Source organism: Anser anser (assembly GCF_964211835.1).
Source record: "Anser anser genome assembly, chromosome: 1".
NCBI classification, from domain to species: domain Eukaryota; kingdom Metazoa; phylum Chordata; class Aves; order Anseriformes; family Anatidae; genus Anser; species Anser anser.
The window spans coordinates 76,860,984-76,878,983 of NC_139720.1; the positions used below are offsets into that span (position 1 = coordinate 76,860,984).

Sequence of the window (18,000 nt, forward strand, 5' to 3'; positions counted from 1 at the left end):
GATTTCCAGCTCTGCCATTACTTTCCCAAAATGCACAGCAGCCACATGGATGGGGCAGCGCACGCTCTTTTAAATGAATTCCTACACTTCCTCCCTACGGCACTTTTAACCCCAAATAGAAGTGTATATCAAAATAGAAATGTATATCAGCAGTAAAACAAGCAAGTAAGCAGCGCAAGCAGAAGGCTGGCAGGCAGTGGGGCAGGCGGGCTGAAAGCACCTCCAGGGCCCCACAGCAGAGCTGGCCATCAGCAGGACTTGCTCGTCTGAATGTGAGCAGCCAGTCAGCCCTGGCCCCAAGCCGCTCTGCCAGCAGGGAGAGGAGCTTGGCCGGCAGTGGAGGCAGCGGCAGCTCAGGCGGGCCTTTGCAGACATGCTGTCATTATTTTGCGGAAGGAACGTCAGGAAAAGCTCTGGGGAAGGAAAAACTGTAGACGTGCTCAGGTTTGGCTCTCCTAAAGGCTACCTCAGTTAGCTTCGCTTGGTTTGTCTCTGTGATTCAGAAATGTATGAACAATAGTCTAGATTTATTTTTAAATGAGGTCATAAATGGCATCACTCCAATCAGAGTAAAGGCAAAGCTTTCTTTACTTTAGCTAGATAAATTGTCTTTCCTTGAAGTGGAAATCGTGACTCCTAAGTTTATTTCTTGACCCTGTTTATATGTTAAGAACGATGTGTTTGGCATTTGGGATGTGTCTTTTAGGAAGAATAACTAGTTCTGTTTATAAGCGTATTGTGGCACTGTTGGGTTTTATGTTGCAAAATTTCCTTTGTTAGCTTCTTGACCATGACCAAAGTTATATTATTTTAGCATTGAGTTGGTTGTTCTCTTTTCAAAATATTTACATTGTAAAGCTCATGCTACCAAGTTTAGTGCAGTGTAGCAGTCACAAGTTCACTTCTCCTATACGCTGACTGGGCAGTGATCAGACCACATAGATGTCAGCAGACCTACTCATTTATTGTGGAGGAGGATGAGATCTCCAGGGGCTGTTACAAACAAGTCTGATTTAAGATTTGTTTTCCAGATATGTTTAAACCGCCATGTACTGTGTGTACATAATTAATATGGAGTCTTTTAATCTTTGAAACCATAGTTTATGTTACTGATTTCACAAATTATTTGGGATGTTACTGTGATAAAATTCTGAAGGTGTTTCTCTTGGTAAAAGAAAAATAGTGACACTGGAAATGTGATGCTCAGCACTGGGGCAGTGACCTGTCCTACTTGAGCTAAGAAGTAGCTCGATTCACTTGCAGAGTACAAGAATATTACCTTTATACAGAAACTAAAGAAGGTCAAGATGGTCAATTAGCAAATTATTACGTTGTGTGTATGACATAGTTTACCTGACTCATGCTGTCCTGTGATGAGCATCTCCTGACAGAGTGGTGTAACTCTTGAGTATGAGGAGACACTGCTTCTCTCAGCTTTTTCCTGGCTGAGAGCTGTGAGGTTAGTTTGGTTTGGTCAAATTTGGGATTTTACTGTGTTGTCCTTAAAGTACACGTTATTATTTTCGGAACTTCCTTTCTGTATGTAGGTACAAGAGAACTTCCACTCCCTCTACATCAAGTGATGCACTGAAACATTAGCTCTGTTTATCTTTCCTGCACTGTGATTAACTATAGTGACTATTGATTATAAATGATCTCACCATTACTTAAATGACATATAAAGGTACATGCTTACCTGAGAAACTAACGGCAAATGGCTGACTTTTAAGATTTAATGAATGGAGGACCGCTTCTGAAAGACTACAGTTCATAGAGCCACCTTCCCATCTCACTCATAAATTCAGTGCTATATGTAGCCAAACTTGAAAAACATTTGATCAGTGATCAAAATATGAATGAACTTTTCATTTTTTCAGATCTGAAGTCTGTGTTAAGACTTCATGATGTGACATGAAATGATGTGACACAATCACAAGCTTCAAATCCTTTCCCCCTTTCCTTTCCCCCTGATTTCCTGTGATTGCTTTCTTAGGAAGCACGAGATCCTCTTGCCAAGAAGAAAGCACAGAAGGAGGCTCAGGAGGATTATGTCTTCCTGGAAAGTGAAATTGAGTTACCCAGAAATGTGCCTGTAGGAGAAAACAGGTGAGAGAGCTAACTGAAAAAAATCAGTGACTGTTTTACCTTTATTCCTGATTTGCTGCACATCTGTTTTAAAACTGCTTGAATATGCAGATGTCAGGCCCAGATTTTTTGAGTTTTAAAGTAGGCAAAGAAAGGTCTCCGCCACCACCCCTCACAGCTAATTAGTCCTCTACCTCAGGAAAAAGAATATCAAGTTTGTAAAGGCTCTTTTTAAAGAAGATGACGGAGTATTGCGTTGCCACGTTGGTCAAAAAGCCACTGAAAAGCCACAAAAGACACACTTTTGCCTCCCAAGTTCCTACCAGTTCTCCCTTTCTGGAGAGACCTGTTGTTACTACCATGTCTAACCTCACAGAGCACAGCTTGGTGTTCACATGCTGCTGAATCTTTTGTCCATGCTTATTTCAGAAGTACCCAAGAGCCTACGTGGTAGAGCTTGCAGTGGATACCCATTTTTCTCAGGCTTTGAGAAAAGGCCCAAACCAGCACTTTTTAGCCTCTTTGTTTTCTTCCAAGCCAGCTTCTGGTCCTGTGCATGCTGAATTACCAGAAATCCTTTGTTTGGGAGGCACAGAGACTCACCCAAGGCAAACCAGCCTATATAGGCTTGCTAATGCACGCTCACCCCATCTCTGAGCTTTTCCTGACTCAAATAGACTCTGTAGAGCGGGAACCTTCAGCTGGCACTGCTGAAGTTTATACCCAGCCTCCTAACCCTGGTCCACGTCACTTTATTTTGTTCCCTGAACATTTAATGTTAAAGAGAACTGCTTCCTTCCACAGCAAGACAGGCCACAAGCACCTGCTGGAAGGGCTGTGCCTGGAAAAGGTGGAGGAAAAGCAGTGGTGGGAGAAATCACTGAAATTACCACGCCAATTTGCTTTCTGTATCCACTTAACAAGAACTGTTTGCACTCCAGTTCCAGCTAACAGTCAGTAGCAGAACTGGAGCACGCATTAGTTTCACTGGTGTGGCACTCTTCTTGCTGCTCCCCGTAGTTTGAAACTGCACGTGCTTGAGATCTGCACACTAGAGTGGAGGGGAGGGGGTTCGCTAACCAGCTGTGGTGCCAAACTCCACAAAATTAAAGGTCATATTTCAGTCATTGCCAAAAGGAAGAGATTACTTGAAGGAAAATGTAGGGGCTGCACATAGACTGGTAAACATATCCTGTCTGTACTCTTTTGGTTAGAAAGGCTAGAGGAGCAAGGAACAAGTTTTCAAATCAAGCTTGCTTCACTGATTCGATCTCCCTCTCACAAATGGCATTTTTTACACTGACATAACTTGCTGATTTCAGGCAGCAAAGCCTGGCCTGCTGAATCTTGCTAAGAACTCACTTTTTCACAAACATATTATATATGTATGTATCTGTATATGCACACTGATAATTTCATAAAATACATAGCATAACATAACATAAAACAGAACATATTATAAATATGTAATTTATATAGTATATAAAGCTTATTCTTTTGTGTCTGCTGGAACCACTGACTAGCAGATAAACTTAAGAGCTCCCCTGACATTTTAATCAACACAGGCTTATCCTCTGTTTTTTCTGACTGGTAACTGCAGAGTATTGTGTGCAAAACAAATTCAAGTGGTTTTGATTGTGATGTGTCATCTATAGTACAACTTCTGTCATTAGCTGTCTCCTCTAATGCAGGGAGACTGCAGTCCACTTCTCTGTTTAATCACAACACAGAGTACAGGCATTGAGCTTTGTACTCCAAGCAACAGCAGGGTGGGGTGGACATTTTATCATCCTCTTGTTCTATCCAGGACAAAGAGCACAACAAATTTACCTGTATTTTAGATTTCATGATATATTTTTATGTCTAATGCTCGTGGATAACATCCATTGCAAAATGAAAGTTTTTTAGACTCAGGGATTGCCAGTCTCTGTGCATGTTTTCCATGAGCTGGCACTTAGAAGAGCCTTGATCTGTGTGCAGCTGTGCTCTCACACCTGTGTAAATCTACGAGTCATCTCACTGAAATTATTGCAGTTGCTCTAGACTTGTGCCACCATAGCTGGAAGAAGGAAGTAGTTAAGTTCGTTTTGAAATTCTTCAATGTACAGCAAACTCTCTGCCCTACCAGCCCTCACAGACAGAGGCATATGTACGTAAATGCAGGTGGAGTTCATAAAACAAACGGCCTGACCAAGCATATCCGCCCAGATAAAAGCCAGATGCTTGGGAAGGAAACCCTTTTCCTGCCAATGTGGCCTCAAAGACGGCTTGTGTATGGTCAGCCTCAGCTGTGTTGCCATGACCAAAAATAGTGTTTTGGGGAGTATTTACAGGGATGAATACACACACACACTTTTTTTTTCCTTGGAAGTTTACTACAGATGCTGCTAAGCTTTGAATTTTCTAATTTAAAAAGTCCCACATGTGTCAATGTCATATGAACTGTGATGTTTTTCCTGGTATCCTGTTTCATAGTTGAAGCTTCTGGGGAAGCCCTGAGAGTGTCAGTTGCTGTGTGTGCAGAGGCTGCCTCTGCATTTACAGGCATGCAATTGAAAATATGAAATTAGGCCTCAGAGAAGAGTAACTTTTGCTTGAGCAGCATGCTGTCCTCAGAAGACATGCAGTTCACACCCTTCTTAGGCTCTTGGAAAAGTCCCCACATCCTGTCCCACAAACCTAGACTAGATCAGGGACAACACCACACTTCAACTCCTCCCTTCCCTGAACTGCTCTCACTGTCCTGACTGCAGCAGCATCTCTCAGTGCCACAGTAAGGAGTTCTGCCATATCTTCTGAATTACATAATGAGCCTCATAATTATTTAACTTAAAGGGAAGCACAAAGAATTTCAACTGAAGAACTTAATATGGGGAACTCAGCAATTCCTGTAATATTGTGATGGAAGAGGTTTACAAACTGTGTGGCCCTGTGGCCTAACTGTGCTGGCAACTTATCAGGAGCCTCTGAAACCAGTCTGGTCATCCTTCTAAAGGAACAGCACACACAGGCAGCACATTGAAAAAAAAAAAAGTGCAGACAAATCCAAATCCTTTTGTTTGTGCTCCCAGCAGGATGGACATAAGCCAACTTTGATCCAAAACCTTCGGAGCTGTGGTTATGATAAGCAAATTTATTGGTTATGACATGGTGCTGTGCTGACTTGGCAGGGTGGCTTCCAGGAGGGAACTGGCTTAGGTTCATCTAGCCCAAGGAGCAGGCACTACATGCTCAGCTTTGTCTGCTCCTGCCCATGGTGACATACAGGAGAGAATCAGAGTTATAGATTTCAGCCAAAAGCTGCCACAGCCTTGCAGCTTTGGTAGCCTAAAGGTATGTAAAGATCTCATCACTGATAGGGATTTGCTCGGGTGGCAGGATGTGACAAATAGACAACTCAACATGCAAACACATTAGACAGCATAAGCCTATTGCTCAGAGCTGAAGATAGCTTTGTTGGCTCTATTGTGATGTAGTACTGCTCAGCCAGGACTGTATCTAATTTAAAATGAGGAATAGGTTGGGAGGTTATCGCTCTGGCAATGATATGACTTGTCCCCATATAAGATCATGCTGTCATTTATGTATTTATTTAATAGACAAAGAAGTCAATATATACTTGAAAGATTACTAAAGATTTTTTCTTACAGAACTGAGACAACAGCCTTCCAACTGTCTTCTGAAGTATCAGTTGCAAGCTCAATCACTCCATGCTCCACAGTAGATGTGTCACTGTATTCTTCAGACATGTCCTTTGTGGACTTGTCTCATTCTGCGTCTGTCACAGGGGCCACAGAGTCATCCAGTTCAGCACAATCTTATGGCCTAGCCTACACTTTGCAAAGCAGAATCATAGGTAAGCATCGGAAGGTTTGTCTGCCATGTACATTTGAAGAGAGTCCATTATATGCACACAGTATGAAAATATAACCCTTTAGCTTGAGAGGAGGCTTTGATGATGCTTCAGTTTATGGAAGAGAGCAGCCAACATCCTACTTCATATCCCACCCTCTAGCTGGGACTGATCATATCTCCAAATATGCAAGTGGGAGGTGGGCACTCAGGCGGTAGAAAGTATTCCAGTTTTATCTGAGCTTGTGTTTCACAATGTTTATGGCTACAATAAGGACCCCACATTTAAAAAGAACCTTACGTTTTCACCCTATATTGCAGTAGGCTTAGCTTTCCTCTGCAGAAAAAACTGTAACTTACTCCAAGCAGTGTGTTGATGCTTAGAGGAGGTTTGTGGAAAGATGTGTGTACATGTTCTTGGAGCAGTGATTGGCCCAGAATAAGCTACTGAACAGTGAGCATCCAGCTCTTCCCTGTTACAGGGATTTTGATTGTTTCCAAATCACAACCAGGGCTGAGAGCAGCCCTGATGCCAGCAGAGGTTCTGTGCCCTCTGCGTCCCTCTCCATGTCATTTTCCCCCCAGCACTGCCGCGTGGGACAGAGGGGAGCTAAGTGACACAGGCTGTCTTGCAGCAAGGTGCTGTTAATGGGGCAAAGGCCCTGGCTTTGCATCTGGCCGCAGACTCTTTTTGATTCTCATAGAAAGTCATGGCAAGTCAGAGAAGAAACTGTGCAGTTGGGTGGGAATATGTGTGAGTGCTGCTCTGTGCAAGGGACATTCATGAGAGAAGGGGGACAAACCTCTGTTACATACGTCTGTGGTGAAGCAGAGCATATTTATCCCCAGAGATTTTAAAATGCTCTCTAGTTACTTTGACATAGACCAGAACAATGATGCCAGCAGTAGTAGGGGAGTTGGTCAACATCCTGCAAAAAGGGGGCTGTAACACAGCTCGTGAAATGCAGTTTTGACTAGCATTTCTAGTCAGTGGGCAATTCTGATATTTTGGCATTTGTTTCAGTGATAAACGTAGAAACAAACATTTTGGGGGAAACCAAAAGGATTTTTTATTATTGTGATACCTGGTTACTGGTATGTGTGTGTATGCACACATTTTGCTAACATTAATAACTTTGGAATATATGCTACCAATTTCTCCCTCCCAGGTTGGCATGGGGATCCTCCTCAAGGTTGAGGTCTTATGGGTTTCCTGAAAATTGACAGGCAGGCATGAGACTGAAGAAAAGGTTGAGATGTCCTCTCCTTCACATTTATTAGCCATCAGAGAACCCACATGATGCCAGGGCAGGGGGATGGGGAAGGGGAATGAAGAGAAAAAGTCATTAGAAACCAGGCTTCATTAATTCAGCTGCTCAGGGAACAGCATGTTCGGAAAGGTCGAGATGTTTCATTTGACCTAAACAAAATGCTTGGACATTCTTCAGTTGAAATGTTTCATTCCTGCCTATTGAACCAAATCAAAACACTTAGCTTTGGTGAAGCACTGTAATGAAGAGCTTGGGAGGGAGCAGCTGCAGCTCATTCTGGCTGCACTTGTCAGCCCTGTGGTTGGGAGAAGGTGGCATTCCTTTTCAAAAGGTGCAATGCTGATTGTCTCCAAAGTATTGATGAATTATGATGGATTTCACCCCAAATATTAACATACAGTGACAGATCCCAGTTTGAGTCCTGCCTGCTGTCTGAAAGGAGTGTATGTCTCCTGCCATAAGCAGATGTATGGGGGAAAAAAAAAAAAAAAAGGTGTGAAAATGTTTTATTAGCCTGGTCTTCTAGGGAATAGAGGCTAAAGTGACCTTCATCCATGTGTGCATGCGTGTGGGCATTTGTCTGTCCTCCCAGCTGTATCTTAACTTACTGATCCACTTCAAACAAATTTGAGCATGTTATGTGTTAGCGTTCCTTCGGTCCCTCTTGCTGAAGCTCTTATACAAACAATACAGGGTATGTATATGGAAAGTGGTGGCTTCTGTTGTTCCTCCCTTTGCAGCATGAGCTAGCCACCAGGTTCAGATCCTTCCTTCCTATTCTTGTGTGTCAGTGAGCAGTGATGCGTGTTAGGCAGTGGGGTTTGCTGACAGACTCCTTCTCCCTCCACACTATTGCCTGGAAGTTAATTCAACCCCCTCGGTGGAAAACTGGGATTAAAATCCTTACCCTGATTTGGATAGAGTGTGTTTGAATTCAGTGTCTCCTCTCTCTTAGGAGAGCTTTCTAACCACTCCATTGCAAATTCTGGGACATGGATATCCCCTGCTCGGCAATGCAGGCATGACGCAGCACAATGGCACAAAAAAAAAAAATAAAAGGAGGAAGAGGTCAGGACTTCACTAGTCTGCAGGACAGAGCTGGTGCCCCAGGGTGAGCTGCTTAGGGCAGCTTGAAGACTGATGGAGCTGGGGTTTCCTGAAGTTCAGGGTGCCACAGGAGAGCAGACTTTGCCCAAGAGAGGCTCTCCTGGAGCCTTCCACTACAGCATTTTTCGCTGCTGAGTGTTTATGGAGCGCTACCACAGTTTATACAGAAGTTTCCAAAAGAGCATAAGCGACTTAGTCATTTGATCCCACTGAATTTCATTGGTGTCAGCCCTGCCCCCAGCTCCCCAAAAGCCCCCTTTTAATGGTGCCACATCCTAGCAACAGCAAAAGCAACTGTCAGTCTGATCTCAGAAACAGACTGGCTTGTTGACACATCAGTGAAAAGCAGCTTCAACACAGTCTGCTGCCCTTGTGGCTGCCAGTTCAGCTACCGCTCTGAATGTTTGATTTAGCAAAGACTCCAGCCCAAAGCAACAAAGCCCAGCATTTCTAGTTCCCAGCTTCAAGAGCTCATTGCCCCTTGTGCTATTTGTCTTCCACTAAATGCCCAAATGCCATACTTTAATGTTTCCTAGTTCGGTTCATCCTCAACCAAAGTCACACTCTGTTAAACTGTATGCCAGCTGTAGCTTTCTCTTTAGACTGCTAATGTTGTAGCATTTCACCTCGTTATTACTCCAGTGCTGTTATGCTTGGCTGCCACTAACTGCTCATTTGCCACAGATAGGTGAACCAGCACCGCTGTCCCAGGGCTGGAGCTGTGCTCCCCTGGGTGTCCCAAAGGAAGGGATTACAAATGGCACTGGAAGAGTGTCTGATGCTGTGCCACTGCCATGCTACGGAGAAATGCAGAGGGAGAAGGGACTACAGCATTTCAAACACCTTGGGTTCTTGTAACACAGAGAAAAACTCATATGGAAAAAAGTAATGATGTCTGTGCAGTTAGAGACAACACTCGCAGTGAGCTGGTGAAGCTGATCTGCATTGCAGGGATGCTGTCTGACCCAGACACTTGGCCAAGCAAACTTGGTTTGTGCCCCAGTCATTTCAGAGCTAAGATGAGCTCAGGGACTGCTCTTCCCCCAACAATCACTGCCCCACCATATTTTGTTAGCTAGGTTGCCTGCTGGAGTGAGTCTGATATAGTAAGATAAAACCTTGAAGGAAATCTCAAATGCACGGTCAGAGAAACAGGCACTGAAAAGCATTTAGTTTGTTGGGGAGACACTGGTGTGGGATGTGAGAGGAGTTCTCTTGGTAAAGGTTTGTTGTGCATGCTCCCTCTCTGGTTCTCCCTGCCTTTGCCAGGGTGGGGAGTCCCTCATAGTCCCTCTTGGACACTTATATTTGAAAAGAGGAACATAAAGGGGATTAAGGGATGTTATCACTTTCATTTTGTAATTGGAAGGGAGCCTCTATATATTCATTATCCGCTCACAGCTGATGCTTTGCCATCCTGCAGCACTGAAATTGAAGGATGACAATTGTATCACTGATGGCAAAATTTATTGTTTTTTTTGTTACTCAAGGTAATTCCAATGAGGTAATAAATCTACATGTCAGTAACAAAATATTCAGTTTACCAGCTGAGCTCTATTTTATAGCCATATCACACAGTATCACAGTATCACAGATTTCTAGGTTGGAAGAGACCTCAAGATCATCGAGTCCAACCTCCGACCTAACACTAAGTACTCCACTAAACCATATCGCTAAGCTCTACATCTAAACGTCTTTTAAAGACCTCCAGGGATGGTGACTCCACCACCTCCCTGGGCAGCCCATTCCAATGCTTAATAACCCTTTCGGTAAAGAAGTACTTCCTAACATCCAACCTAAAACTCCCCTGTCGCAACTTTCGCCCATTCCCCCTCGTCCTGTCACCAGGCACGTAGGAGAACAGACCAACTCCCACCTCTTTACAGCCTCCTTTAAGGTAACTGTAGAGAGCGATGAGGTCGCCCCTGAGCCTCCTCTTCTCCAGGCTGAACAAGCCCAGCTCCCTCAGCCGCTCCTCGTAAGACTTGTTCTCCAGACCCCTCACCAGCTTGGTCGCCCTTCTCTGGACTCGCTCGAGCATGTCCATGTCCTTCCATAGGTTTAAGGATTTGAAAGGAGTGTTTTCTAAGCACCACTTTGCAATTAGAGGCAAAGGGGAAATAAAATGTTCCATATTTGTTACCAAAAAAAGAGAAGAATTCAGTCTCATAATTTTTTTTTTTTGTTAATGTTGCATAACACAGTGTCTTTGTCTCTTGCTTGCTCATCAGCTCAGCTCAGAGATGGTACTGAAATACCAGACTGGGAGCCTGCTCCACCAAGAAACCTTAGCCTACCATTGACAGTGTCACGACAGCGCCAGGATTATTTCAGCCCTTTGCCTATTGACTCAGGGAAGATTGCCCAGAACCTCAGATGCATAAAGACTCATGGAAGGACCTGTTCTGCTTATGAGGACTACTACCAGAACTCTGCATCCAGGTACAGGCACAGCTGAGGCCTTTCCTTTGGTTTATTTTTGTAGGGAAGAGATGGTGTTTTGTGCAGTATCTCATTTAGAATGACTGTGAAACGCCAGCAAACCCTTGACAAGAGGCTGAGTACCCTTTAACAAGAGTTATTATCCAGGAGGGTACTGGAGAACCTTAGGGGCTTTGAACTGTAAGGATCATACTTACTGCTTTAGGCACAACTGCCCTCAAATTGGACTTAATCCTCAGAAAAGGATTAATCACACATCATTAACTATATCCCTTTCAATGTTTGCTAACTTATTCTGCCCAGGGCTGCAAAGACACCTTGTGAATGCAGCCCAGAAAAGGAGCAGAAATACTGTATCTCATGGGTGGTTTGGCCTTGTCTTCAACTGATCCCACCCAGTTTTGAATCCAAGAGTAGAACCGATATTGCAGGGGTTTTTAGAGGGTCTCACCTGCATGAAGTTATATGAGGCAGTGACAGGCAGCCAGAGAAATGAACTGGGCTGTATGTAGTTTACATCAACCTAGAAAACCCACTAAAAAATAAAGTATTGTCTCCTGGAGAAGATAGTGATCCCAAAAAGGCATTTGCCATCTTTAACTTGGCTTCATGTATACTACGGGTTGGGAAAGACCTATCAAAACAGATCCTCAGCTGGTTTCAATTATCTTAGATTGTCTCCCTCAGAGAAGTGGCAAAGCTGGTTTCAATTATCTTAGATCTGTCTCCCTCAGAGAAGTGGCAACAACTAACAACTCCAGTTTTAAGGCTAACTCCTATGTAGACACTGTCTCCTACAGACTGTTTCCTGACACGTTGTTCAGTGGATAGGCCTGCACTTGCTTATTGCTAAGTTTGCTTTCACAATACTCAACATCATTTCTCCTTTTCTAATGTTATTTCATTGGTGATAGTTCAGCCACATAAAACCTTTGCCTTTTTGCTATTTTCCACCCATATGCCATACCCATTCTGTTATCACATGACCCCATGATTATCTGTTGAATACAAGCATTTTAGCTCTTTTATTCTTTCCTGAAGTTACCCCCAGTATCCCTCACCATTATACTGTTCTATGATTCCTTCTTAATTAACAGCATTTTTTTGGTCATGAGAAGTTCTAAAATGAACCAAATGCATATTATTTTGGTCTTATTCCAGCCTAAATCTAAAGTTTCTAGCACAGTAATGCTCAAAAACAAGCCAAAGCATCATCGGTGAGTTTGCATATGTGGTGCCTCAGGCCAAGACACGAGGGGTGGATGAACTTTGTGTTGCCTGTCTTGGAAGTGGGAGAACTCTGTCTACCTGCATTTACTCCCGACACAAGATAGGAGCAATTAGGAGGAATTTTCTTGTAGTCAATGAAGCTGCACTGGTGCATGTGAACATAAGGACCAGTATTTCTACTTTGCCTTCTGCCTTCTCCACAGCTGCACAAAAGGAATCTTCCACTTTGTGCTCCCTACTCTGCATGGACAGTGCCATAAAATTGTAACAGCCTTTTTTCTTCTGTCAGATTACAAATGCATCATTGGCTTCCTCCTAGCTTTCAGCATTATTGCTCTCCATACGTCTCTCTCCTGGTGAATGTTATTTCCTCTCTGATGAATTAGTTCACCATTTTCCAAGAGCTGCATCTCACTTATTTCCTGACCATACTTCTAAGCCCTCCAGGGCTCTTTGTATTATTTCTCTTGTCCTCATTTGTGTTCCCCTACCCTCTCCTCTCACCTTAATGTTATCTACATCTTTTATTAACCAGCTGTTTTATTCCCCCTTCCACATCACAAGTGGAGATGCTCCATGAAATGAGAACTACCTGTCATCCCTATAGGGAACATATGAGACACAACCCGCTTGTCTGTTATTATTCCTTGTTTACAGTCTTTCAGATGGCTCCTGTGACAGTATTTATATCTAAGCCAGTGGGAGATAATATTTGAGAGGCACTTTATCAAACGCTTTCCTGAGTCCCAGCTCTTTGATGCCTGCTGCTCTCCCTGCTCTCACCCATTTTGAAATTCTGTGGACTTTGTATTCATTTTTCTCATGGACTTAGTCTTTGTAAACCCGCTCCATGCAAATGTTTCCATAAAGAGATCTGTGTAACTCTTAAGACATTACAGGGAGAGCCATGAAAAGATACCTTTGAAAGACAGAAAAAAAGCCACAGTTGTGATCAGAGCTCTAAAGCTGTTTCCAAATAACAAGTTATACCATACTATTTGGCTGTGCTTGGGGAGAATAACTCTAAATAAATATTGAAAGATAAAAGAGATTGCCTTCCCCTTTATGCATTTCTTTGTATTGCATGAACTGTTTTCCAGTGGGGATTGAATCACATCTTGTCTCATACAGAAAGCAAGAGAAGTCATTAGCTCTGCTAATTGTTTAAGATAAAAAAGCAACCACAGTTTGCTTTGCGTGTGGTTAAACTTGTTAAATGCACAAATTAAGCAATTCTTTTAATTCTCATTTGATTCATTATTCCTTCATGCCAGCACACTAACACTTTTTTTACTCTGCTCACTTTGTATTTAGAGTATACCTTTTCTTGGAAAACATATTCAATAAATACAATTACATGGTAACATGCAATACACAGTCTTTTAATTTGGTATTGCATTATGCAACATCCTTTGTGTTAGCATGAACACAGTGTGAACACAATTTAGTAATACGTCTATAAAGAGTTGATGAATAGTATGTCTAGATCTGATTTGTAGTGAAGCCACAGTATGAGCATACACAAACTCAGTAGAAATTTATGGATTGGGCCAACAAGGATATTTTGGTGTTATTGTTTACCATCAAGTTTAATTTATATTAATTTGCTTTTCAGATTATTTGAAAATGATGAAATCACCTTGAAGATTGTATGTTTAATTAGATTGTTAACTAATATCTTACTGAGAAATGTAGGGTTGCTGAGAAACCAGGATTTTCAGCTGCATCAGGATTTGCTGCATCAGGATTTTCAGCTATCAGTAGTGTGCAAGGAGAGTGACAGTATTCTCACACGTCTTGGCACTGATGCTTGGAGACAGCCACAGTGTGTTGTTCAGTGTTGCCCTAACCTCTCCCTGACTTTCGTACCTGAGCAGTGTGAAAGACGGTATATTTTGGCGGTGACCATTTTGCAGAAAATAATAGAAGTGGATGCTGATACTTGAAATTTTGTGCATGGGTATTGAAAATTATCAACATGTTGCACTAAGTGAATGTGCTACGTACTGAGGATGAGCTCAGTGAACACCCTGGCCTGTAAAGCATTCTGGATCTCAGCTGAGCCCTGGCATTCCAGGCCTACAGCTAGTATGTATGCAACGTTTCCCAGCCTTCAGCAAAGAAAGATCTGAGCCTTCTGCCAGGACTTTTTCAGTCATATCCTTCTAGTATAAAATCTATTGGCATACAAACAAACAGATTTGCACTTCTGGAGATAAGCTTTTCCCAACATACTAAGTGCATCAATCTGTAACTTTCTTGAAGACTTAGGAACTTAGAAAGACTTTAATTCTTGGCATATTTCAGGGCTTAAAATGTCCTGTTGCTACCTCTACCACATAAGAGAGGACCAGTTCAACTGGCATCCTAATGGCAGGTCACAGGTGTATGGCTGATGCACACTGTGCTACCAAGAGCACTGACATTTTTTCTCCCCTTCGCAATGTGCAGCATTGTGTATATTATAGAAAATTTTGGATTCTTTTCCAACAGACCATATTAGCACACTGCAGAGGTAAGTACAGCATCACTGCACGCTGACCTCTCCTCCATGCACTTAAGCATTTTAGCTCCAGTCCCCAAGGAGTTGGTCCAGTATTTTGAAAGGTAAACTAGCTTGCTTAAAAAAAAGCTTTAAAGTCTTCAGTGAACATCTCCTTAGAGTTGTTATTCCTTCAGTAAAACTAACAAAAGTCTGTTGCCATTCAGGGAATAGCTGGCTGTACAAGTCCTTAGAGAAGTCCTTGACATCTCAGTTTCCCCACTGTCTCTCTCCTTCTTGTTACATATAGGGCTTTTGCATGGGACTAAAAGCCACAGGTACACACAGAGAGAGTGCAAAAATGAAATGGGTTTGGAGAAAAAAATTCCAAAGGTGCCTTCCTATCCTGTGCCCATCATAGGTATTGTCCTGAGGCACTGCTGGAGTTCTAGGACTATAATGATGTAGAGATCGACTGTGGATTTAAGTCACAGCATTTTACATCTGCTTTGTGCATGTGTAAATGATGACTTACAACCAGATCATGAAGGATCGGTCTCTGCACCAGCAGTTAGCAATGTTCTTGAGCACAGCTGGCCATCCCTTCAGTTGCACTGACACGATGGCTTGCAGAGACTGCCAAAAAGTCTCCGAATAAAATAATGGGGGGGGTGGGGTCTGAATGTGAGCAGTTTTTCCGCCTGGTTTTGCTGCCAAAACCCCTCTGAGGCTCTGTGTCTCTGGGAAGCTGCCTCCAAGTCTCTCCTTGCTGACATGAAGCACTAATAGTCCAGGACTGAGCGGGAAGAGGGACGCACTGGAGTTCCCAAAGTTTGCAGGAAGGGAGAGAAGAGGCAGCGAAGTGTTTTGCTCACGTGTGTCCTCTCTAGCCGTAGAGGGGGCAGCTCCCCGTCAGACTCCACTCTCAAATCTATCAATGCCAGCAGCAGCCTGGAGGCAGCCTGGCTGTCATGAACAAGTGAGACTCAATGCTGCAGTGCACAGCTGAATTATTTGGGGTGGGTGGGCAGAATTTGTCACACTGTCAGTGAGGATTTTGCTATGTTAAGCAAGCACATAAACTGTCTGGGGTGTTGTATCAACCTTTACTCTACACACAGACATCTGTGACTTAAACTTACTGGAAGAAGACAAATACTGCAAGGGAAAAAGCATTACACACACAAAAGACAAAGAAAAGACACTGCACCAATGCTAAGTAATCAAATTAATTGCAGTGGATGCTGCATGAAAAGCTGAACGATTCTTAGACTTCGCTCACAACCTGTCTAATGAGACCTATGGTGAGTATTACAGACTGGGACTGAGTGTTTAAATGCACTTTCTTGACATGTGCACTACTAAAAGGAACAGTCAAGTAATAAATATGTTTTCCAGTGCTTAAGGGAGATTTGAGTGTTCCCCTGCTCATGCAAGAAGTCCCTGGTCTTACTGCAGATGCAAAACAGACCCCGCTTTGCTGCAATTCTGAAACAACAGGTGGACGGAATCTCAGTCTTGTAGCACGGAGCCTCCCTGAGTTTACAATAACGAGTTAATAATGGAGGTCTGTCTTTCTCCAGGAACGTAAAAACAATGAGAGGCAGGAGGAGAAAGGTATACTGATGAACAGGAGGAATTTTCTAAACTTACAAAGGGAGTCAGCTACACAACTCCCAGTAATCATAATAGGCTAAATACACAAGACAGCCTTAGAGCTTGTAGTCTATATAGATTTAGGAAAAAAAAAAAAAAAAAAAAAAAAAGCAAATGGTACACTGATGGCTTTTTTGCCCCACAAAGAATCTTTTAGTTTCTGATGGTAACAGATGCTACCTAAGAGTGAAAGATAAATAGAATATACTAATTTCAGTTCATTTTTTTTTTAATCAGTTGAAAAGCATGGCATAAAAGATAAGATGGCAGTACTGTAAGTATTCTGCCTGTGGTATGTTTATTTACCATTAATTACTGACATCTAGCCTAGTTGTTGGAAACATACGTATTTTTTCAACTAAGCAATGCTTTTACACTTTCAGATCTATTTCTGTTCTTTCAGTGCTGTGGGAAATGTGAAAATTGCTGAAGTTGATCCAGATGGTCATTTTATAAAGATCCTGAACTGTGCCCCTGAAAAAGAGGAAAACATTGGGAATTATGTCTTGAAGCAGGACATCCAAGGTCAGCCAGTGGCTGAATTTTGCTTTCCCCCTGAGACCAGGATGGGAGCCAACTCCACTGTCACGGTGAGTGGGGGGAACCTGAGTGTCTTTCTTCAGTCTCTGCCTAGCAGACTAGGGTTCACTCTTAGCCTAGCAGTACAGAATCAAACTTTTAATCAAATCAATCAAATACAAAATTTGTATTTTCAGAAGGGCTAACACTCATAAATAATGATGAATTCAGAAGGAGCAAATAGTGTCCACCACCAATACAAGCCTGGCGTTTTCATGACGTATCCATCATTTTGTATTGCCCAGCAACGGAAAGTTATCCTGAAAAGTTCTTGTTTGATATGTTCCTGTTTCCAACCATTACTCCCATATATCTCCCCATACTGTCAGATTATTGTCAGTTGCGTCAGTGTTTGCTGAGAGGATGAACCGAAGGGTTGAATTGGAAAACTACAATTAATAGAACTGGAAAGAAAATGAGTCTTACACATTGCTACTGATGCCATGCATCCCACATGCCATTACTATGGTTTTGTGCATACTCTGAGATGTTGCTGTAGTAGGATTTCAACTGAGAACTTTTTAAAAAGTGATATTACTTTTTAGTCTGTGCCCACTATCTGAGGACAGCTGTTTTCCAGCAGAGAAAGCCATAAAGCAGCAATGAGATATTGTTCCTGGCTTTGCCTTGTGTGACTTTAGGCAAAACAATGACACTCCGTGCCTTAACTTCCCACTCTATAAAATGATGTGCTTTCCTTTGATGTCATGCCAGAGCTATATGTTAAAAACTCAGTGCATGGGCTGCTGCTTTTCAAAAATGACTTCTCCTCCAGAGAGTTAGATGTAGCTTTTTGCCAACTTGAATAAGAGATAGAGAGGTAGGTAGAACCTACAATGCCAACAGTCAAATGGTTGGGGTTGTTCAACCGGGAGAAGAGAAGGCTCCGTTGAGACTTTATTGCAGCCTTTCAATACTTAAAGGGGGCTTATAAGACAGATGGGGAGAGGCTTTTTACTAGGGTCTTTAGTGGTAGGGATAATGGTTTTAAACTAAAAGAGGGTAGATTTAGATTAGATACAAGGAAGAAGTATTTCACAGTGAGGGTGGTGGGGCACTGGAGCAAGCTGCCCAGAGAAGCTGTGGACGCCCCATCCCTGGAGGTGTTCAAGGCCAGGCTGGATGGGGCTTTGGGCAACCTGGTCTGGTGGGAGGTGTCCCTGCCCATGGCAGGGGGGTTGGAACCAGATGGTCTTTAAAAGGAAGCTAATGATGTGCTTTCCTTTGATGTCAAGCCAGAACTATATGTTAAAAAAAAATCAGTTAAATATTCAGATGATTTTATAATTCTATAAT

At 42.7% G+C, this 18,000-nt stretch overlaps 1 protein-coding gene across 3 annotated transcripts in view; it reads left to right on the forward strand.

Moving 5' to 3' along the window:
- The window catches only part of LMNTD1 (lamin tail domain containing 1), a 213,981-nt gene that overhangs the window by 153,050 nt on the left and 42,931 nt on the right, over nucleotides 1-18,000 (forward strand). For all 3 annotated transcript variants that reach the window (XM_083821804.1, XM_083821805.1, XM_083821806.1), the window contains 4 exons: nucleotides 1,994-2,106; nucleotides 5,736-5,941; nucleotides 10,547-10,757; nucleotides 16,529-16,715. In XM_083821804.1, the coding sequence (XP_083677930.1) occupies nucleotides 1,994-2,106; nucleotides 5,736-5,941; nucleotides 10,547-10,757; nucleotides 16,529-16,715 (717 nt within the window). The remainder of the gene's footprint in view (nucleotides 1-1,993; nucleotides 2,107-5,735; nucleotides 5,942-10,546; nucleotides 10,758-16,528; nucleotides 16,716-18,000) is intronic.